General features: G+C 37.8%; 1 protein-coding gene across 1 annotated transcript in view; it reads left to right on the top strand.

Annotated features, from left to right (window-relative positions):
* The window catches only part of parn.L (poly(A)-specific ribonuclease L homeolog), a 75,269-nt gene that overhangs the window by 18,665 nt on the left and 32,117 nt on the right, over positions 1-24,487 (top strand). Inside the window, 3 exon segments of the mRNA NM_001087674.1 lie at positions 6,210-6,265; positions 6,963-7,049; positions 16,274-16,348. Of these exon segments, the coding sequence (NP_001081143.1) occupies positions 6,210-6,265; positions 6,963-7,049; positions 16,274-16,348 (218 nt within the window).

Raw genomic sequence — 24,487 nt, forward strand, 5'->3', positions numbered from 1 at the left:
AAACCCATTATCTGAAAGATCCCTGATCTAGAAAATCTCCGCTCCCAAGCATTCCGAATAATGGATCCTATACCTGTATTAATAACTGATGGCATAATTTTGTGCTAGTGTAAGTTCTTTGACTAGAAGGTTAACAACATATTTTTAATGTTTTTAAAGGTGACCATTGCTTTGGGATGCAATACTTTTTTTTTTCTTCTTAGAATCCCTTTATACATACTGTGAGACTTTGTGCCTGTGCAGAAACCCATGACTGCTAATCAAATTGTTACATTTATTGCATTACTTGCAGCTTACTGAGCAATGCTAATCAATAATTGGTTGCTATGAACACTGCTCATGTAAAAACTTGCCCAGTGTTGGTAAATGAGTCTTAACTGTGTCCTTGCCTTATAGGAAAACTATTGGGATGGGGCAAACACTACAAAGTAGAGACCTGCATTGGGTCGTATTCCAGGGAATACCTGCAAAGTGGTCGGGTTTGGGTAGGAAATACCAGATTCCATGACCATGCTTAATAACTGGTCTGGGTATGCGGTTAACGTGTGGAATGTTTGCCTCCACAACACCCCTGGCAAAATGGCTAATTTTTCCCTCTGTGTAATAGCAGGGTTTGTGTCAATGCCATGCAAAAGTATATATACGGTACTACTCAAAAACAAATCAAATGGAAAAAAGGTTGAATAAACCTGAGGTTTTACTTACAGTTCACCTCAGTCCCAAGGTGCAAGTCCAGAACAATATTTCAAAAGAGATGAGGACCTCCAATAGCAAGAAACAATCACTTAAAAAATTGAAAGTTTTTTATTAGGACATAAGACCTAACGCGTTTCGTGCCTGTTGGGGCACTTACTCATAGGCCTATGAGTAAGTAAGGTCTATATAGGCCTATGAGTAAGTGCCCCAACAGGCACGAAACGCATTGGGTCTTATCATGTCCTAATAACTTTTTTTTCAATTTTTTAACTGATCATTTCTTACTATTGGAGGTCCTCGCATCTCTCTCTTGAAATATTGTTCTAATTTTTCCCTCCTTAACCTATTGACTCTCAAAGAATCGACTGAAGCAGGACACACCAATATGTACAACATGCCTAAAAATGGAAGGTTACACAGACTTTAGTATGGATTATCACCCAACATTATTGGAAGGTGTGTGATAATAGCACTGTTATTAGTGTCTGAAGAAACACTTTAATGGTGCATACAATTTAGGCAAGTCATAAACTGTACTGCTTTTAGTTAACATAAAACCATGATCAGAAAATCTTTGCACAATTTAAGATGCCTTTGTGTTATAAAATGCGTGTGCATACTGTATTTGGTTAAAATAGAGCAAAGTAATATATTCACGTATCAGATCATTTAGCATAGTGTATGTTTACAGTGCCCTTGAACATTAAATGAACAACAAGATGGATAGCCATTGAAAATAAATTGTAAAAGCATATTTGCTTTGGCAGCTGTCCACAAACATAAGGTCTGCTACTGGTCTGTTGGCTTGATACTCACATTTGTGTTGTGGTAACCTTAGTTTGATTGAATGCAGCGGTTCATTTTGAATCAGGACTGTTATCTGTGTAAGCATGGGCCTTACTCCATTAACAATCATCTATTTCTTTGGCATTGATGGGGAATTATTCAGAACTCTGCATTATTCACTCTTCTGGGTTTAAATCAAAATGCATGTATTTTAATTAATCTCTTAGGCAATGTAGGGTAGTTTTTGCCCATTGTCTTTTTGTCCCACTAAGTAGCAAGTAGTTATTGTCGTGTGAGGAAGCTTAAGTGTGATGGGCTGATTGAACGATATCACCAGTTCAGTTACACACTGGTGCTGGCTTATACAATGCCAACGAACATGTTAACTCTGTATACATTTGGTTTTGTAAGTGCTTTATTGGAAAGGAAATTCACTTATTTTCCTGCTGACTAAATAATTCTTAACTCTACTTTATTGTAGAAATTGTATTTAATGAGCATATTAAAGAGTGATCTCAGGTTTTCCTCCCCCTTTAGTCCAGAATATTGCTGCATTTACCAGGAAGCAATTAAAGAAATGTTTGTAGTACAGTATGTTTGTAGATGGTATCGGAGTTTATAAGATCTACAATTCATATCATATTTCTGTTTAAGTACATTTTTAGCATTCCCTCTTTTAGGTAAAACAGAAGCACAAAACATCATTGTTAAATTGCCAACTTTCTTGTAGACCACACATCTATTTTCACAGAACTTGACTGCCTCTTTCCCCATGGGGCATAGGCCAGCCTCTTATCCTAATATTGCTGCTTTGGTAGCTGTTTTTACTTTGTTGGGTAATTGGGTGTACAGAAATGTGAGTTTGCCTGATTAATGTACTTTTTTTGCCTGAAGCATGGCCATGGCACTGAGTTATGCTCAAAGACTGGCTTTAAAACATCACTAAATATCTTGGCTCAAAAAACCTGCTTAAACTGTTTTTTTAAATTAGTACAACTTTCCTGAAAGCAAGTGTTGCAAATCTGCATAGTATAAAGGGTTACTGTGAGGTATCTATTGATTTTGGATCCAATTTGTGTTTATTAGATAATTTTAGCCATCTATCCTGAAAGGCAGCATATTGCCTTAATTTGGTGAACTTGAAATAACAGCAGGCTTAACGTGATAACAAATCTACATGCTAGAAAAAATTAATACCAGAATACTGATTTATTTGAAAGCTGGAAATTGTGCAGCATGGAGCATTACATTTTTCCTTAAACCACTCTTTAAATGTACTGTGTTTTACAAACTAAAATCAATATAAGAAGCCCAAGTTTTACAAACTAAAATCAATCTAAGAAGCCCAAATTTCTGTTTTAAAATAACACTTGGTAAACTGGTTAGGAGTGGATCCAAATCCAGTGCCCTTAAATAGACAAAGTAGTCTAAATAACCATCTAGTGGGTCTGAGCAGGGTGAGTCAATTTTAAAATTAAACTTGAAATCTATCTTTTTGCAGACCTGTAATAAACCTATTTAAAGTTCATATTGCCACCCCATCACCTGCATCACTTACTTCCTTTCCTTGTTGTCTGTAATCTTCTTTAGCCTGTTCTTGGGTGTGTACATCAGGTCCTCCTTTCTGGAGAATACACAAGGCTTACAGAAAATGCCTGATTAGAGCTCCCAAAAAATGGCATCTATTTGCTTGCTGTGTTCATGGATTACAAAAGAATCAAGGAAACCAAGCTGGACTAACTTGGTACACGCAAAGTTTTTGTTTTGCTCCGGTTAACGCTATATAAAAGAGAATTAGCCATTATTTCCTCCAATGAGAGGTCCCTTGTATGGCAACAACATACAATGATGCTATTGACAATGCCATGCTTCCAACTTTGTGGCAAGTGCATCTTGTTTCAGTCCAATAATGCTCCTCCCATCTCCACAATGTGCATACTCTGATGAGCGTGAAATAATCTGGCTACTACCAACTGAGCACCTGTGGAATAAATTGAAATGCTCATAGAGAAACAGGGTTGATCATGTAGCCTCCTTAATGGTCCCGAGGCTGAATGGAAGCAAATCTAACCACTAATGTTCCAAAAGGTATAAGTGTTCAAGCAACAAAGGTGGTATCCACTTTATATTATGCTTGGTTTAGAAATAAAATGTTGGACAGGCATGTGCTTAATACTTTTGCCATATGTCTGTTTCCTTTATACATGGTAACAAGGCAATGATTTGAATGACTGGAATGTGATTATGGAAGCACTTGAATGGTTAGAATTAATGGAAACATAATGGTAAAATCTAGCATCAGTATTAAAGGAAAACTATACCCCAAAATGAAGAATAATTAAGCATCAGATGGTTTATATCAAAGCGCCGTATCTTACCAAACTGGTATATATATTTAAGTAAATATTGCCCTTTTACGTATCTTGCCTTGAACCAACATTTTGTGATCTGTGTGCTGCTTTAGAGATCACCTGACCAGAAATACTACAAATTTAACTGTAACAGGAAGAAGTGTGGAATCAATATGACCCGTCGCCCAACAAAAATATTTAAAATCCTATTTTATCACATTAGTCAAGCAAAATTAGCTTTAATTACACTATATAAATTATTTGAATCTTCTTTCCTTCAGTCTGGGAATTCATAATTATTTTATGGACACTGTTTTTAAGGAAAGCCTTGCATCATCTCAATTATGTTTGTGCACCAGAATGGGGGACCCGATGTCTATTCCCATGCACTGGTTACACAATTAAATGGAAAAGGGAATGGGGGAATGTGTGGAGAGCAGTAACATCTAGAGTGCTGAATGGAAAGTGAGAGTAATTGTCTGCCTTGCCTCTATGCCCAGGGCAAGGAGGGGCAGACAATATTTGATTGACAGCTGAGATTTTTAAATGAGCTTACAACAGCTATGAATAAAAAATAGAAATTGGATTTCATGTTTCATTTGAAAAGGACTTTTATTATACAGATTTTTGTGTCTTGGTGACAGGTCCACTTTATGTATGGTTTGTTTGTGTGCACTGTGAATCCAAGGATCCCAAAGGGGTGGCCCTTAATTTTTAAATGACAATTTTCTATTTATGATTACCCAATGGCAAATACTACTAAGGTATATTATGAAAATGGTTTATTTACATGAAACGGGGTTTTACATATGGCCTGTTTTATTCTATTCTATGTTTTTCCTTGCTTCTGCCTTTTCTCCTAAGAGAAAGCTTTAAAGCGTGTATCCACTTCCTCATATGAAGGATAATACTTCCTGTAGGTGGCGAGTACTACTGCTTTCAGCCTCTTATTTTTTGCAGGAGTGGGTGTGAGATAAAAGCCTCCTCTTGCTGAGGAGGCTTTTTTCCCCACACTGCTCAGGTTTGTTTGTTTTTTCTGATGGTGCTCATTCCCTCTTCCTAGGTTATGTGTCTCTTTTTTTTTTTTTTCTGCACAAAGGATGTACTCCAGCTCTGGGAGGTTAATCTTGCAAGTAGTCCTTGCACAGATGTGTGTGCAGGGAAGGCAGACAGGCAAGGGCCACACATAATCAAGGCAGAATACGTTAAAAGCACCATTAAAAACAATGAGCAGCACAGAGTGGTGTGGTAGAGGAGTTTGCATTGTAGTGGAGGAGCAGAGGATTGTATGGTCACATATCTGTATACCCTGACCCTGTGTGGCTCACATAGTATGAAATACCATTTAACTCTGCTACCAGATTCTGTCAGTCAAGCATTTAACTTCCCGCCATGCAACCTCTGATTGACAAGCCCCAAGGGACCATAAGAAAATGTCGAAGTTCAGTCCGATTTACATGCAAAGAAGTCACATTGAGGAAAATTTTGATGAAGAATTTAATTATGCTAAAACTGGAGACGTGTCACTGCCTTTAACTAGAGAAAAGCAAATGCAAGATTCTAGACACCGGACTACCCTGTGGTGCAGTATTTTTGTTTTTTTCCTCTTAGGTCGCTTGTTTCTCTTGTACACCTGGTGTTTCCTTCATTGCCACTGCTATGATAGCATTTCCACTCTGTCCTGTGCCAACAAATACTCTCCAGACAGCAGTGCAAATACGGAATAGTCCTAAATCCATTTAGTAGCCAAAACCTGGCAACCTAACCACTTTCATAGGTGTGTCACAGCTTTGCATTCATTTCTTTGTGAGCAAAGGGTATTTGACAACTCGGATGTTCCTGCTCAAGTCTTTACAAATACAGAAGTGAGATCACTAGTGCCTAAAGGCTAGCTGTGAATCTGCCATCAGTAAAAGGGATCAGTCGCCCTAAGCAATCCACATCCTCTGCTATCAAATTAGTTGGGCGAAATAAACTTTTTTTTGTGTGGAGGTAACCCAGGTACCCAAGGGAAACTCAACCAAGCACCAGAATAAAATATGCACTCCTTGCAGATAATTGGATGTACCATAAATTGAGGAGTCTTGAGTTGAAGGATTTATATACAAACTCCACAGCCCTGTATATGTAGTTCAGTTGTGCTGCTGTAGTTGCTAAAACCCAACTTGGGGGGGAAAAACGGTGTAAAAACATATCTTGTACTTAACAGGGGCTTCTTGTCTCTTTAATAGATTTTATTTATTTTTTTAAATTGGCCTTTTGATATTTTGTTTTCATGGTATTTGAAATAATTATTTGCTGCTAATACCTTAAATGTTTTGAGCCTTTAGCCTTTTCAGCTAGTTCTCAAAAGAAAATGTAACATCTTTCTTTCAGGCTGTTTTTGATGAGAATTATGGACATACCTTATCTCAATTTAGAAGGACCAGACTGTAAGTATAAATATTTTGTGCTTAACCAACACTGTTGCCTAAAACTAGGGGAAACAACAATTTTTTGGGGCCTCCTGAAAGTAAGACCCACCCTTTATAAATGTGTCAAAATAGGAATAGCTGTATAAAGCAACAGGACATTTAGTCTGAGATTTTCCAAACCTTCCCCTTCCCAGTTACTTTATATTTCTAATAAAGTGCACAGATAACCCCAACCCGCACAATGGACTTCTACTTTTCTTGTCGCTGATAACAAAAATGCACATTATCCTGATCAAAATCATTTGGCATAAAGTATGTTCATCACAAGTCCTATTCACTCAATTCATGTTGAAAAAGATATATTTTCCCTTTAAACTCAAACCAGTTGCCCTATGATACTGTGACCTGTACTTCCCCAAAACTTCAGCTGCCCATTCCTATTCAGACTTAAATGTGCCATTCATGGGAAGACAATAGCTTCCGTCATTTATTGGTCTGTGTTGTAGCCACAAGTAGAGAGATGCAGGAGAAAAAAAATCAAAGGCTCAGATATTACGGAAATGTGTGATCTGCTGTTTGTTTCAGAAGTCTGTTGCCTGCAATATACTTTTAGTATGAAATTTCTGTTTACAGTATTGTTTTATTATGCCATGTTTTGGAGTACCTTGGAGTACCTTACAGGTTTGTAAAACATAACACTTTCCTGTTTTTTCAGTGCAGCCTAAAAGGGACAATGTACTTCATGTTACTTTTCCAAAAGAATGGAAGACCAGTGACCTCTACCAACTATTCAGTGCCTTTGGTATGTACTGCAAAATGTATACATCATGATCGCTGTTGTGCAGGAAATAGTTTGCTCAACTGTATGCTACCAGATGAAATCTAACTTAAATGTATTTAAAACTTGAAAAACCCATGTAAACCCATGTACTTTCCTATATAAGTGCACGGATCTGCAAGGACTTTTGTATGTTTTGCCCTCTTGTTGGGTTTCCATTGGGTAGTCTAGCTTCTTCATAAGTTGTCCAGGCTGGTGAATTTAATGATAAAGTGAATCTGTCCTTACAAGTACAAAGAATATGCTGCATGGTTACTCTTATTAACATGACCTATACTTTGCTTCTGTGTATTGACTTTTAGAACATACAATTTGATACAGGTAATAATTTTTTCTAGACTAGGTTAGGCCAAATGTTCAGAATCAAAGCTAGAACATAAGTGCTAAAGAAAGGGGGGAGAAAGTCCAGGGTCTGCTAAAGAAAGGGGGGAGAAAGTCCAGGGTCTGCATCAGTTCTCAGCTTTGTCCCCTTTAATGGGTGGTACTGTAATAAAATGTATCTGTAAATTCATCATGGTGTATACATTTTTTTTTCTTTGTTTTATTTGTTCAAACGGCAATTTTTAAAAAATTTTTTTTATACAATTGCTGATTTATGAAGCTTAGCGGAGAGCTAATAAAGATGAGTTAGGAAGGAATGGTGCAGAAAACAAAGGTGGAAAGAAGTTAACAAATTTCTCTTCAGTAGACGAGAATAGGCTGCAAAATCCCTGTACATCTATCCTAATTCTTACAATTTATTTTATGTTTGTGGACACCAAATGTAAATCTACTTTTAAGGATTGTCCTCTAACTGAGCAGGGTTTTTTTTTTTGAAAGCACATATTTAGTCTAGTGATTCACTGAACCATATAAAGGCCAGAGCCCATTTTTACAGCCAAAAGAATGTCTACAAGGTATGTTGCTTTGCTTGCCCAAGCTCTTAACAGCTAATAGTGCTTCTCAATTTGCAGATTGAGTTGGAATATTTTGGGTGAAAAGCTGTTTTAGATTAGCACTGTGAATGAAAGCTGGGCTGTTTCTGTAGCTAGTTCATTTACATGTGAAGTGTGTATTTAGCATGCCTTTCTGTTGCACTGCAATCAGATCAACCAGCCTCTGACAACTTGGGTGGAATTTCAGAAGATAATTAGTCTGTATAACTCAGGGCTAACCTTTTTCTGAAACAAATTCAATAATCTTTTTGCAATGTCCTTTTTGCCATGTTGATATAAAGGGATCTACAGTTTATCGGACTCTAAATTGTGATAGTCCAAGCTGCTGCTTTTACTTGGGGTATCTTGTAATTCTGGGTTTGTATATACTCATCATTGAGGAAATCCTTAGAACTAAGGTGCTGGGCCACCAATACCTATAACAGGATTAGGATCGTTGAAAACTTTTTTTTTAAAAAAAATAATGCAGTTTACAATCTGTAAAAGTTGACAGTTTAGCCCAGAGCTGCTGCTTCCCAGTATTGTAACATGAGATAAAAATCTGGTTTATAGAACATGTGCTAGCAATAAAGGCTCTGGCTATTGTCCATATGTCACTGGTATTTCGTAGAAAATCATCTCTAGACATTTTAGAGAAATATAATTCTCTAAATCTACCTAAATTTCCAACGTGAATACAAAGGTGTATTGTACTTTATTTTATAATTTCCAGAAGTCAGGTGTAACCAATATTTACTTGATTTTGATATGTGAAATAAGTTTATAGCTATTCTCTGCAAGTTATGCTCTCTTGCAGACCAGATTGCTATGCAAGTAGAAATAGTGACGTAACTACTCTTGGCACTTTTTGCTGAATCAAATGCAATTTGACGATGAGTGCCTGGTCTCTGCACACGGTTTTCCTGATGTTACCCCATGTAGAATCTTTGATGCAGTAGTTTGAGTGGAAATGAGCCCATAAGTGGCTACTTGCTGCTATCTGTGAATATAATTTCTGGGCACAATGAATTGCTATGCAAGCATCCATCTGATGTCTACATCAAATCTGAGGCTGAAGGAGTGATCAGTATTGTGCCAAGTAGTTCATGAATGCTCAGCAGAATTAAGGTATTGTTGTCTCAAGAGATTCTGGTTTGTATTTTGGGTTTTTAGATATCTGATGTAGAGGAATGTATTAATTCATATGAAATCAGGGGTACTAATAGTACTTTTTCCATCCATATATTTTGGAGCTAGTGTAAAAGCTGTAGTAATGTGGAGCTGCATTCAGAGATGCAAGAATGACTATTAAACCATGCTGTGACTTGTTAAAAGATTTAACAAGGGAAATATGTTCTTTGCTTAAAACTTTTTAATGTTTACTATCTTTCAGAGGGTTGCTATAAATTTTTACTTTAACTTTTTTACTTTAACGTAGGCATGGCTTATATGTATGTGTATGTAAATAGCTGAAGCAGTGTTGTAGATGGCAAATGCAAGCTTAATATCTGTTTAGATTTTCAAGTTTATTGTATGAAGGAACTTTGCTTGGAATTAAATATTCTTTTATTTGGCAACCTTATTTCTAACTTTATCTTCTATAGGAAATTTATGTTTAGAGGGCGCCTTGCAAAATTATTCAGTCAATCGTCTGATTCCTGAAAATGCTCCCTTGAAGTTTTTCTTAATTTCAGAAAATACTAGTTTTTAGGTCAGGAAAACAAATTCAGAAAAGCTACTGAAATGCTTCCCACCAAACTAGACTTTTTTTTTTTTTTTATATATATTATCCTTGACCTTTGACTGCTGCTGTTCAATTTTTGAGGCAACTGTGTATGTACAGACTGATAAAGAAGTAATGCAGTTTCTGTTGTGATAGTGTCAAAACAGTCCAGCTTTAACTCAAGGTAGATCAGTTATGCTGGGTGCTATATGAACTCAGAAGGGTTACCACCTTTTCTGGAAAAAAAACTGACCTTCCTTTATCTTTCTGCTCTAATATTTGGCACGAGGATTCCTTTTTTCTCGAACCTTCATAAATGCTAGAAAGTAGGGTTTAAATAATTTTAGATACTCGTATGATTCTGTTCTTGCATTTACTAAAAGTTTATTCAATGGTTAAGGGCTTGTAGTGTAGAAGTGGTATTGGATGGGTCACCATAAAATTATATAGCCTCCTTTCATTTGGCCCATTAGTTTTAACCTGGGTCCTAACTAGTAAATGACCTTGGTTAGCAGGTTTTTTTGAGATGTTCCCATGAATAGTATTGTGGATCTGGGATTTGTTTCCATATACGTTATTTAAATGACCTCAACCTTACTGGCTCAGGCTTTAGTTGACAAGCTGCAAAGATAAGTAGTAAAATATAAGACTGTCCAAAACTGATGCTCATTGTGCTCTCAGGTGTCTGTCGATACAAACCATTTGTTGCCGGTTGTCTGTCTGATTTATGAAAAACATATATAAAAGCATTTACTTCACTATCCTAATAAAAATAAGTTATAAAATAATCACTGGAACTTGCAATACATAATGTATTGGATTACAAAATATTCATTTTCTTGGCAGCAAGTTGGCTCTAATTTGAAACATGCTTACTTGGCATCCAATATACAAGCCAATTTGTTCAAATTGTATCCCACCTGTTTCCATAAACACGGAGTATCAGGCTTGGACAGTGTTTCCAATTTCATTCGTTTTTATCCTTTACAGTGAACCTTGAGAACATACCAAAGAAATTGGCTATATAATGTGGAGACTTGTCTAACATAAGGTGCATTTAAATAACCAGTTCTTGAAAATTGTTGGAGCCTTTTTAACGAACATTTGCTTTTAATTAAATAGCGGTTTTAACCTTATGGAAATACTGTAAGCTATATTCAGAAGCTCCAAATGGGAACTTCTGGGCTAAATGTACTATACCTTTTAGAGGGATACTCTTCCTGGGAAGTAAAATACATCCCCCTTTTCAATGAAAAGTTAGGATGCTGTGGCGTCTAAATATGAATACAATCAGAATTCAATGACTTGCTATTAATTTAAACCCAATATTTAACTGCAAATAGTACAGAAACTGAAACATTTCATTTACTATATTGTATGTACTTTTAATTTGATGCCAGCAGCGCCTTTCAAAACTTGGGTGAGGGCATGTTTCCCACTGTGCTGCATCAGCACATTTCTAAATATTCTGCAAAAGGTTAGGAGCTTATGGAAGCAGGAAAATTGTCTTTCCAGGTTAATATTGCCATTCACAGAATCGACAAACATATGTATGGCAAATACAGGATTAGGTCCTATTATCCGGAATGCTTGGGACTTTGAGTTCTCCATGTAAGGGGTGTTTACGTTATTTGGATTGCCATACCTCAAGTTTTCCAAAAATTATTTAAATGAACCCAGTAGGATTGTTTTGCCACCAATATAGATTCATTCCACTTTGTTAGGATCAAGTACACAATACTGTTTTATTACAGAAAAAAAATTTTTTAAACAAAATTAGCTGAAAATGGACTGTATGGGATATGGCCTATCTGTAATTCCTGTACCACAATATAAACTTTGTGAAGACACAGGTAAATTTAAATGATTGATTTCTGTATTTAAATGATACTTTTATAGCTTGTGTGGGAAATACTTGCACCCTTGTTTTGAACAGATGGATAAATCTAGTATAAGATGTATACACAAATATACCTTTGCTCAATAAAGTTAGTATAAGATGCATACACAAATATACCTTTGCTCAATAAAGTTATCTGCAATAAAAAGCGATGTCAGCCATAATGCCAGTTCTTGTAGGAACTCCTTTTACATTTTCCAACAGAGAAACAAGGTGGTGAATGAAGAGGGTTCAACTTTGGCATAAGCCAAGAATCCTCCTATGAGGCCACTATATAGCAGTTTGTTTTCTCAAACGTCCCTTGGCAGCACAGGTACCTAAGGGTTAATGTCCTCTTCCCTCTAGGAGGCAGGATGACAGGAAAAAAACTGCAGGGCTGCTCCTCCTCTTCCCGACATTAGCCCATCCCACTTTAGTTTTTTGTCATCCTGCTTCCAAGGAGGTAGGTAATATATTTTTTCCCTTTATTTTTCTAGAAATATCACTTGTATGGGGTATGCTATTGCGCTACCCTCACTATTTCTACACGTTTGGTTTTGTGTGCGAGTGTAGCAGGCTTTTACGCTGCGATACACTTGTGTGTCATGCCTCATTAAACTCAGGAGGGGGAGGCGAGCGCTCATAGACACAGCACACACCAGGGCAAGGTATGCGGGGGCGCTACCATATTCCCTATGGAGTGACACGGTCCTCTTTACAACGGCATGCTTCTTGCGCTGCTACAGTAAAAATCAAAGGAAGGCATGCTTTCGCGCTGTTATAGGCACAGGCAGTAAAGGCATGCTCTTGCGCTGCCACAGTCAAGCAAACGGTCGCATTGTTAGACCGACGGTTACAAGAGGAGGTCAGGGGGACGTGCGCACGCATTGCGTGATGACGTCACTGACGCGCCAAGCGGTTTCGCGCCTTTCCGTTGTCGCATAGCGCATTGCTGCACAACAGACAAAGAGGGCTCTGTTTTCAGCCATTGTAATAGCACCATATTGGCCCAGGAGGGCATGGTTTTCGGACTTGAAGAACATTTCCATAGTCGACCCCTGGAGACTACCACTGTGGCCGGACCTGTTGACCCAGGGTCCATACCGACACCACAATCTCGGCATGCTTGCCCTGACGGCTTGGCTATTGAAACAGCAATATGGTCACAAAAAGGTTTCTCTCACTCAGTAGTGCAGACTCTACTACAAGCCAGAAAGAAATCCACCAAACGGTCATATCACAGGATCTGGAAGATATTCCTAGATTGGTGCAGCCGCAATCAGTTAAATCATACATCTCTACCTATCTCGGATTTATTGGATTTTCTACAACAGGGCCTGGACAAGGGTCTTGCCACAAGTTCTCTCAAGGTCCAGGTATCTGCTCTCTCAATTTTGCTTCAACAACCTTTAGCTGAGCAAAAAGACAAAGACTTTTCTACAAGCCGCACAACATATACGTCCCCGTTGGCGTACACCTACATGGGACCTCACTCTGGTCTTAAACGCGCTACAAAAGCCGCCATTTGAACCCATGCATTCCATCAGTATAAAAATGTTGTCTCTCTAAAAGTGGTGTTCCTAGTAGCCATAGCATCCGCAAGGCGGGTCTCAGAACTGGCAGCTCTGTCTTGTCGAACGCCCTTATGTGTGATACACGAGGATAAAGTGGTACTTCGCACTCAACCAGAATTCATACCAAAGGTAGTATCTGACTACCACATAAATCAGGACATTGTCTTACCGTCGTTGTGCCCGAAGCCCAAAAATTCTAAAGAGAAGGCACTCCACACATTAGATGTTGTAAGGGCAATCAAGTACTACCTGCATCGAACCCAGGATTTCAGAAAATCCGAGGCTCTCTTTGTCCTATTTGGAGCACCTCAGCAAGGTAACAAAGCCAGTTCCGCTTCTCTCAGCAGATGGATCCGAGAGACAATTTTACTGGCTTACGCAGAAAGGGGAAAACCAGCTCCTTTCAGAGTGACTGCACACTCTACAAGAGCACTGAGTACATCCTGGGCTCAAGCAAATCAGGCCACCGCAGATCAGGTTTGTCGTGCGGCCACATGGTCCTCAGTACACACGTTCACAAAATTTTATAAATTCAATGTTTATGCCTCATCACAGGCAAGTTTTGTCCGCAAAGTTCTACAAGCGGCAGTTTTGTAAGAGTCTCCACCTACTATAATGGAAGGCTTTATATTCTGTTTTTCGAATTAATCATTTGCTTCTCTTTCCTAAAGTCTTTTCTTATTTTCACTGCCCACCCTTCTGCTTTGGGACATAACCCTTTGGTACCTGTGCTGCCAAGGGACGTTTGAGAAAACGAGATTTGTGTACTCACCGATAAATCCGTTTCTCTAAGTCCCGAACAGGCAGCACAGGATGTTCCCACCCTTTGCTATAGTAATTCCTTTTCATCTATGCTTGATAACAATAACTAAAGTGGGATGGGCTAATGTCGGGAAGAGGAGGAGCAGCCCTGCAGTTTTTTTCCTGTCATCCTGCCTCCTAGAGGGAAGAGGACATTAACCCTTTGGTACCTGTGCTGCCTGTTCAGGACTTAGAGAAACGGATTTATCGGTGAGTACACAAATCTCGTTTTTCAAGGCCAACTCTGAAAAAGCTGCAACTAGTATTTATACACCAATGGGCACAATTGAAGCCCATATTAATTTTACACTTTTTATAAATAGAAGTACTGTCTGGACATCTCTACTGGCCCTATCCTGTGACCAATTTCGGATTACAGGAGATACCCTCCCTGAAAACAATAAGTACACTGTTTAAACCCCCCCCCCCCCAGTATTGATGGATGAAAGGGGAATGTGTGTAATTGTTTGTTGCGTTCAAAGAAAATTATATGTTTTAAGCTACTGTTGAATGCAACTCCTTCTGCAGTTACTAGTCTACCAGGTGTATATGAACTAAAGCCAAACCCATGTTGGAAAACTGTAATCTTGGCAAAGTGCATTTAAAAAGGAATATGATCTTTTAATGAAGACCTGTGATATATGAAACAAAAGTAGCACTCGTTCCAACCCACGCAGTAGTTTTTGACCAGCTGCTAGAAATGCACTTGTGCCAGTGCTTGGGTTTACTTACATTTTGAAGTTGACCACCTGTTCGATAAAACATTATTTGTTCACAAAAAGGACAATGAGCTTGAAGTGCATCTGCTTTCCAAACTACACTCTGGCAACCAATCATCCATAACTTCAACATAGAGCTTGAAGTTGATAGAAGTTGAGTCTAGGAGATGAATTACTTTTAGGGGGGTAGGAAATATGGTACTTGTGAGTCAGAAGCAGACTACTATGGAATTCTAATAAAAGCAGCAAAGTTTGCTACAACTCTAGTTATCTGTAGCAACCAATAAGAAAGTAGCAATTATTGGTCCCCTAGTTTTAAAGCAAACTTCTTCATTATTATGGGTTACTGGGCAAATATTGTGCCTTTTAGTGCACATCTAGTTGTGTGTGGGGAAAAAAAAATCAACAGTATACAGGTACATATGGGACCTGTTATCCATAATGGTCTGGACTTGGGGTGTACCAGATACAGGGTCTTTCTATAGTTTGAAACTTTAACCTTAAGTGTGTCAAAAATCATTGAAACATTAAATAAATCCAATAGGATAGTTTTCCAACCAGTAAGGATTAACTATACCAAGTTAAGATACAAGGTACTCTTGTATTATAACAGGGAAAAAGAACAAAAACAAATGTTGAATTATTTACATAAAATGGGAGTCTATGGGAGATGTCCTTCATGTAAATTGGAGCTTTCTGGATTACAGATCCTGTATATCTTCATACTGAATTGTCCTATATAAATGTTCTGTTGCCCAATATATTTCAGTCTGGATTGTGGTTTTAGTCTAGGGTGAGGACAGAATGTAGGAAAGGGAGTTTGCAGCTGACATGACACAGCACTTAGTGATTCTGATCTTTAGTTTCAACTGCACAAGGAAAATAGTGTCTTGTCAGCTTGTTGACATGACCCTGTACACACCATGCCAGAGGGCTGACAAATCTTTGTTTATACTACAGGGAACCAGGCATACAAAAAGCAGACTGGATTCACATTTGAGCTTCAGTTTTGCTGCTCAGATGAAGTGCCAACAGCACTGGAAAGCACAGGCCTTGCTGAAGATTTATGTCGCAAAGTAAAACCATGAAAACTACTAGTAAATAGCACAGGTTCTCAGGAGAGAATAGTGAATATAAAGACATATCTTATGTCCCACGTTTCTTGGATTTATCCTGCTAGTTTAGTTTAGTTGATGAGAAAAAAAGCAATTGAATTTAATTGAATAAACTTTATGGATATTGTAGCTTACATTTTGACTCTATTAGTAATTTGATGTGTAAGAAGACTGAGACATTTGGCAAAAGGCAAAGACCAACACTGTGCGTCTTGGAGAGCAGCTTCTGCACCCAACCTCGATCACCCCCCACAATCAAAACCTCTTTATAGCCCCCCACCCATGCTGTATGCTACAACGTTAAGATTCAGCTCTGCCCATGTTAAATTAAGAAGTATTAAATTAAATCGAATCTGCTTTATTGCCTTAGAACAGTGTGGTACCAAAATGTATTCTATTTTAAATGTTTTTGATTTTCACAAATGTTTGAAGACCTTATGCATTTTAATATTTTTCTCTTTAGGTAATATTCAGGTGTCCTGGATAGATGATACATCTGCATTTGTGTCACTAAGCCAACCCGAACAGGTCCAAATAGGTAAGTGCATTCTCTTACTAGATGGGAAAATGAGCACCACATACAGTGGGGAAGTAAAAGCTTCACACGGGTTCTAAAGTTGTCTTTCAATCCCATTGGGGCTTAGTCTGTCTACTGCACAGACCTGGCTATGCAAATTAAAATAATCTGTTCTATATGGCTGTGTGCAGAGGGAATAATCCAACTATATTCAGGCGCTTTCCTCTCAATATTTAGACATTCATTTATCTCCTCTGGTTAAAGTTTAGCAGGGCAACAGACCTTAGTTTACAAAGCAAGCATTTTTTTGTTTTTGCACTATTGAATTAAGCTTTGGCAACATGCAAGTGAATCGCATCTATTGCAAATCCACTGTCTCCAAACGTAATCTGTATTTACTATACTGTGAAAAGCAAATTAAGCACAATCCTCCATATGTAATAAAAGGCACTAGTTTGACCTGGAGCAGTAACCCATAGCAACCAATCAGAAAGTAGCATTTACTGGTCATCTGTTTAAAAGCAAACATTGGTTGCTATAGGTTACTGCCCCTGGGCAAACATTTGTGCCTTTTATTACATATGGGGGCTTCTGTCTCATAAATCCGAGCTGATTACAATTTTGAATGCCATTTGCCTTTACCTAATCTTGAATGTGATCATTATAATAAACCATAAAATAACATTCCTATGACAAATTTCAAATTAACAGTCCTGTAATTGAATTCATAATAATTTCAGGTTATAGTATCCCATGTTCTCCAATTTATAGCAAAGATACATGCACAGAGTTACCAGTATTTTGTTTCATGGGAATAAGGTACAATAACCAAACCAGACCCCTCACTCTGAATGCTAAATTCCTAGGTGAAAATGTACATCTTTTCAAGTGGTTGGTTCACTTTTTCGCTATAGAAAACAGTTGCCTTATTGTCACTTGACAGTGTTTATTAGCCCCATTTCCAGCTCACAATCATGCAGGTGTGGGACACTCCCAGAAATTCTCTGCTGATGGAAACTCCTAGGCCATATCACCACTACAGCATGTCTGACTTTAGCTTTAAAGGAATAGTTCAGTGTGAAAATAAAATCTGGGTAAATAGAAAGGCTGTGCAAAATAAAAAATGTTCTAATATAGTTAGTTAGCCAAAAATTTAATATATAAAGGCTGGAGTGAACAGATGTCTGTTCAGAATCCAACTTCCTGCTTTTCAGCTCTATAACTGAGTCAGCGACTTGAAGGGGGGCCACATGATACCGTTCTGTTCAGTGAGTTTGCAATTGATCCTCAGCATTCAGCTCAGATTCAAAAGCAACAGATATGACCAATGTGGCCCCCTTCAAGTCTGTATGACATGTTATACATCAAATCACTCCAGTCTTTATATATTACATTTTTGGCTAACTATATTAGGCTGTGCAAAATAAAAAATGTCTTTACCCAGTTTTTATTTTCACACTGAACAATTCCTTTAAGTATAATAGTATTTGTTTATCTGCAATGCTCACCAATAAAGGGGAATGCTGATCACATTTTACATAAGACTATATGGAGGGGAGTTACAGTTGTGACATTGTCTAATATGTCCCAACAGATATGGTGTTTTTGCAATTTTGTTAGGTCCCCCCCCCCTGTTATATTTACAAGTTGTTTTGATGTAACATCTAAACAGATTTGATCCATCAGCTCACCATGTGACTGGCATGTGATGGTCATTGCTCTCTCATAAGCTAGAAGCTCTTATGATCATTCCCAATATGACAGATAAACAAGAAGCAGACACAAGTTAATAAAGGGATGTGTTGTTAACCACCTGGCAAATCATAAGCTTCCCTAAAATATTTTCTTCGAATATGAAACCAGCTGTTTCACATGGGTAATGCTGATGCATATTTAGCTTTATTTTTAAAGGGTAAACAATGTAATAGTTACCGATAACATACTCATGGTCCAACTTCATAGTGATTGCATGAATTCTTAAACATTTGCATTGCTGTTGTATTTAAACGGATGAGTATGCCAAAAGGGCTTTTATTTGCACAATGTGAATGTGCAACGCTTAATCATAACTGCTTCTGAATCCATTTCTGGGCCATAGATCTGGCCCCAAACAAAAGTTAACATTGCTTTTCGTTCTTAGTTCTTTAGTAATGATTGATTAATTTTCACATAAGGGTTTTATTTTTTATTTTATAACTTTATTAGTTTAGTGTCCAAATGAATAGCTTGACTGTGTTTCCTCTACCTAAAAATGTTATTACTGCTGCTATTTGTACTGCGGTTATTCCAGCCAGGAATGATTCTTAAGCTGGCCATAGATGCAAAGATCCGATCCGATCGGACTTCCCCCATCTCCGACCTGCCACTAACCTTTCAGATCGAATAAAGTAGAAAAAGAACAGATCAGCCGATGTTCTGCCCCTACAGCAATCGTATGAAAGTTATGTCCGACAAAAGCTAGTGACAGTCTCTCACTGAAGGTAGTCAGATCGGCAATACACGCAGATAAATTATCGGCAGCCAGTCCGATCGACTGAACGACCGATCGCCATGGCACGACAGATGTCGGGACACTCCACACATGATCTGAAATTCGTACAAATCAGGATCTTTGCGTCTGTCCAGCTATACCACTCTGCTATCACAAGGAGCCTTTTGGGCTAACAACCCCACCACCACCACGCTCACCTTTCCATCGCAGGGGGGGAGCGTTCTTTGCACTAGAAGAGGCAAATTTCTAGTTTGATTAATGGAAATTTGGCTCTTAAAGTTACCAGCAGAGGCTTTATACCACCTGAGGTGACTTTCTCCACTCATCTCATTGGCACAGTTCCCCCTGATTGCAGAAAATTGCTCACTTACACTGGAAGCACCCTGTAACAGTAGTGTCTGCAACTCATAGCATGATTATTAACAATAAACGAGAAATATAATAAAGTATATTTTGTAAACTTGTTTAAGTCACTGCAGTTTGGTAGATTTTATTTATTTTTTAACGGAGAATGAAAGGTTAAAACTATGTAAGTCTAATCAGAAAGGTCCACCTATATATACCAGTAAAACCTCAAAGTAGTGTTGCTCTGAGTCCTCTGTCAAAAGAAACACCACATTTCTTTCCTTCTATTGTGTACACATGGGCTTCTGTATCAGACTTCCTGCCTTCAGCTTAAACCTCCTTGCCCCGGGCATGAGCATGCTTGGTTTGCCCCTCCTTCCCCCTCCCATCTCTACTGTAATCTGAGCCCAAAGCTTTGAGTGAGCAGGGAGAGACTCATGCAGGAAGTGTTGTCATACCAAGCTAATACTGCAGCTGCTTTCCTAAACAAACAGCTTCTAGAGCTTTTTACTCTGGTATGGTAAAACATTTTACAGAATAAATATAGCATTCTAGCTTTCACTGTTGCAGCTAATCGATTGGCAATAAAATGCCTCTGTAGCTTTCCTTTTCCTTTAAAGTGTCCTTTTTTGTATAGTACTTTCTGTAGGGCTTGGCCTTCATTTCAGTCCCTGCCCCAGTGGAACTTCAAAGCTAGATCTTCACACATACATGGTCTATATGATCATTTTTATCACAAGACCATTAAATCCGACAGTTATGTTGCGTTGGACGAATGCTGCAACACCATCCAACGTTCCTGTTGCTTGCCTTGTTTTCAGTCGCATCCGACTTGACGCCTGCATTTTGGTTCAGCAAGTCGGATCCAGCACAAACGCACATGTAGTATCGTCCGTGTAGTTGTACCCTTATAGTAGTATGTATTCTTAGCAGCCTCTCGGTTGGCCTTCATTTTTTATTTTGTCCTCTTTCAAATGGGGGTCTCCACAATTTTTAGTGCTTCCAAAAGAATAGTCCTTTATATCTCTGCTGTGTAAAAAGTAATTTCATGGCAACCATCTAATATTGAAGTTATTACTTTACTGCAAATACAGAATATGTGGCTAGAGATGGATAAACTGTTCTCTTGTTTTTATGACCTTTCTTATTGGAATGGTTGTTTGTTCTTGTGAAAGCACAAAGAAAAAGGCAGTTTAAAAGGTTACTAACAAAGCTTTCCTCTTGGAGAGAATAAGGTGTTTTTAAAGAGGCTTTATCACCAACAAATGGTTTGGCTGGAAAGTACTTTTAACCTTTAGTTCATTGGCCTATGTTTTTTTGCCCCTTGCCTTGAGCCTTTAGAACTATATTTGCATGCAGTCAAGATATGAGAAATCTCACAAGCAAATGGGTCCCCTGCCTCCCTTTCTATACTTAAAATACAGGAATCTTTGTAGGGTGGACCAAACATATTCTATAAATTGTGATGTGATGGATTAGCAATATTCAGTAATGTGTTGGGCTTATGGCTACAATTCTGATGTTTAACTGTATGAAAACACCCTTCTTTTCTGGCAGCCCCTTCTGATTTGATAAATAAGAAATTAAGTTCCCTGCCATTAAGGGTATAGCTCTGTAGGGAAAAGGCTACCAGCGTAGAAGTGATTTTTTATCACCACTGTCCTCAATGAGGTGAGCAAAAATGCTCCATGTGCTTTAACTCTAAATACCACCAAAGTATGAGACTGATGTTACATTATATAAATATAGCCTATGCTAACACCCATACCTCAAATGTAATGTGTGTATGCATATGGCCATAAACATGATAGTTGTGTTTTTCTGGCAATTAATATTATGTTAATCAAAAATAAACCACTTGCTGTATGCTCTCACATGCACATACATTGAAAGACAAGGAAATGCTTTATCACTGGGGAAGGGTACCAATATCTTAGGGACCTGCAAGCCAATATCGTTCATACTATTGTAAAACGTACTATTGCAGGGTGCACCACTACATTTTGTTTCCAGACCCTGCAATCCTTACTGCTGCCTTAGGCTGTGTGCTCATATTAGAGCAAATCAGGGTTTGAAGTTTATAAGATAACAAATTAGCACTATACATGGGACTTATTTTTGGACTAGCAATTGTTGTACTAGCTTCTTTGCAAACTTGACAAAACCAGGAATTGCTAACCTAAATGGTTTTCATTAAACTTTTCTGAACACCTTAACAGCACTATATATCTTGCCAATATTACACTGCAATTAAACTTGATGATCAATTTGCACAATAATCTCTGATAAAGTGATATGATTCAGATTAGAAAAGCCTTGTGCATTTTTAAATATGAAATGCATACTTTAGAGAGCTAGTTGGCTCGAGTTGGTTCTATGAAAACGTATACATTGCCTTTATGGAGTCCCTCGGCATAATGCTGTTTACTGCAGAACTAGCGGTTTATGAAAACTGAACTTCATTTGCAAATTAGCTGCCTTATCGCTAATAACCCTAAGAACTAGGTTTCTGCTCTGTGTTTTTTGGAATTTGAAACACACTTTAGATTTCCTCTTTAACGTGTAGATTTAGAGTTTTGGTCACTAGAGGCCCCCAGAGATGCATATATATTAGTCTGGTGAAATCTGCTGATCTTTAATTCCTCTGACTGTACTCAATTAAAGCAAACATTTGGATTCCTTTAAAAATCTGAAATGTTTAGAATGTTTTCTGCAGTTCTAAGGATTTCCAGGGCAAGCTTTCTACTAGCTGTGCACAAAACGGTATTTAAGGGACATGGGTGCATCTGATTTATTAGAGATTTCACGAGGCTACATTCCCAACTAAAGTATATATTCAGATGTGAGTGTAAAAAGTCTCCTGGGAAAGTCTCTTTTCTGCATATGGTAGTTTTGGTGGGCCACTTTCTTCTATTCTTTGGATATTGTTAGCTGACTTATCTTAATACGAAGACCTGCCCAACTAACTCCCTTGATTTCTGTATTTTAGTAGCCTAATCCTCTGTTCTCTTAATATTTGAAATTGGAATAGACCGTAAAAATGAACACTGACTTGTCTGGTGGTTTATTTTTTTAATCTATTAATGTTTAGCATTTTGGGGTTGATTACTGGTTTCATTGTATGTTGCTGGTATAATGTATTTACATATTAAACTGGAGGAGTAACTGCATTAGTACTTGCAACTGTAAAACGGCTCAAGCTGTAAATCTAGTCAGACTGAAAAATATATAAAATATTTGCATTATAAAGCCAAAGTTACTTGCAGGTGTCAAATTGTAGTTAATTTTATCCAATATAAACTATACATAAATGATTTGTTTTGCTTGTCAAATACACCTTGCCCCTCGGTTTCGCCATTTATTAAGGCATCTTTTAGGAGCCTTGAAATAATTAGCTTATTTTGGCAAACAATGGCCTTTTTACAAGATCCTAGAATTTCAGTTGTCATGCTTCATATTACAGAATGTAAGAGAAAGCCGTCGATCGAAGAAGAATGAGATTAAAGCAGATGATTAAGCATTAGACTGTATAGAAAGATGAATTGTCTACTTGAAGGTTCCCATATATTTTTCTGCCTTCAAGGTACTTGGGTAGGCAAATCTGATTTTTCTGACTAATACATTATTTTTAATATGGCAGCTTCTTTTCCTCTTGGAACAAATGTTAGCACCTTCTTTGCTTTTGATCTTAGTGTTTTAGCTGTGGGGTGTCTGGCCCTCCTCACTCATAACAAGCTGTGGGGCATCAAAAACCTGTTTTTATTCTTGAAAATTCAGACATCATTGGATGCCTAAAATTTTATTGACTTATCTATTATAATAGTCATCTGTATGCAGTCTTTATTCAGGAAGAAAGAAATATGTACATGTGTTAGCAGGCTACCGCTTTAGTATACTTTAGACTCTACCCATAGTGTTACATAATAGTAGCCTCTTTGATAACATTTGACATAATGAAAAGAGAATTTAAGAATTAAGAATATTGTGAATATTTTCTTTTAGATAATTTGTGCTGAACTGTAAACCTTTTTAAGCCCTAGCTAGGTTTCAGAAACCTTTCAACTCCTACTTGTGCTTTTACACGCTGATTCATTGATTGCACCTTTACAGATACTTGTCATTCCAGCTGTTTCTGAGAAAACATCACATTAAGAGCTTTGGCAAACATAATGCAGATAACTTGGTTAGTAACAACCACCCCCCTCTGTCCAGTTTAAATATAGGACGTTGAAGGCACGGATCTGCTGCTTTTCCTTTGCGGCCTGGCTTGCAATTTAACAGGTAACCCTTTGACTATTAGAGCCTCGTTCAATAATATAAAGAAGGGTGTTTAATTGTCAGAATATTTCAGATTCTAAAAACGTAAATGCTGTAGCTTGAAAAGGTTCTGTGGACTACATTAGGTTAAAAGACTAGTCTGAAATATGATCATCCTGCATTTAAAATTTTGATCTGTCACTTTGCCAAAGTAAACAATCGCTGGTGTTGTGCAAGCTGCGCAGGAGAAACAAGCATTTCTTTCAGTGCTGACGTACAAAAAGAGTTCAGTGGGCAAAATATGTGAAAACAAGGCAGTTGGTCACTGTGGCCAATGAATGGCATCTCTGGGAAAAAAAATCCGCTTCCTTCAGCTTATTAGAGACACTTAGATTCATATTTCTGTTTATTGGCCTAAATTAAGGGCACCCTTTATAGTTGGAAACTGACCTGCAAAGTAAAAGGAAAGTGTCTTTAAAGTATTGAGCAATTTTGTCTACAGCTTGTTAGGAAGGAACACTGGAATGATGAGGCAGATAAGTGCCTAATGAGTCAATTTTATTGTAAGGCTCGAACATGCAGGAAGCTGGTAATTATTACAATGTATATGGCAGGAAAACTGTATGATTAAGGGTTCGGTTCTCACCATTGTGATACAGATGTTTGGCACTGTGTAATGGTGACTGATTGTCTTGCTGACTTGTCCCTTAGACCTTTCAGTTCTTCAGGTAGTATGGAAACTCTCCGATGCACGTGGGGGTGTTAACTGGGGAAGCAACATATCTGGAATAATCTGTTGCAAATGTCCAGAGGAGGTAAACCTTGGTAAGAAAACATTACAAAGCTGACTTGACTGGGTTGCCAACTTGTGTGCAAATCAGACACTGTGCACAATTTCCTATGTTTTCAGAACTCAGACTGACTGCTGAGTCAGCAACTCTGGTATAAAGGCAGCCAGTAAGATCTTAATATTTAAAAAAAAAAAAAGTTGCTTAAGGATTAGTTCTGTGTATGTATGAACAATCTTTTTTTTTTTTTTTAAAGCCAATGCAACATTTAAATGTTTA

The sequence above is a fragment of the Xenopus laevis genome, chromosome 9_10L, assembly GCF_017654675.1.
Source record: "Xenopus laevis strain J_2021 chromosome 9_10L, Xenopus_laevis_v10.1, whole genome shotgun sequence".
NCBI classification, from domain to species: domain Eukaryota; kingdom Metazoa; phylum Chordata; class Amphibia; order Anura; family Pipidae; genus Xenopus; species Xenopus laevis.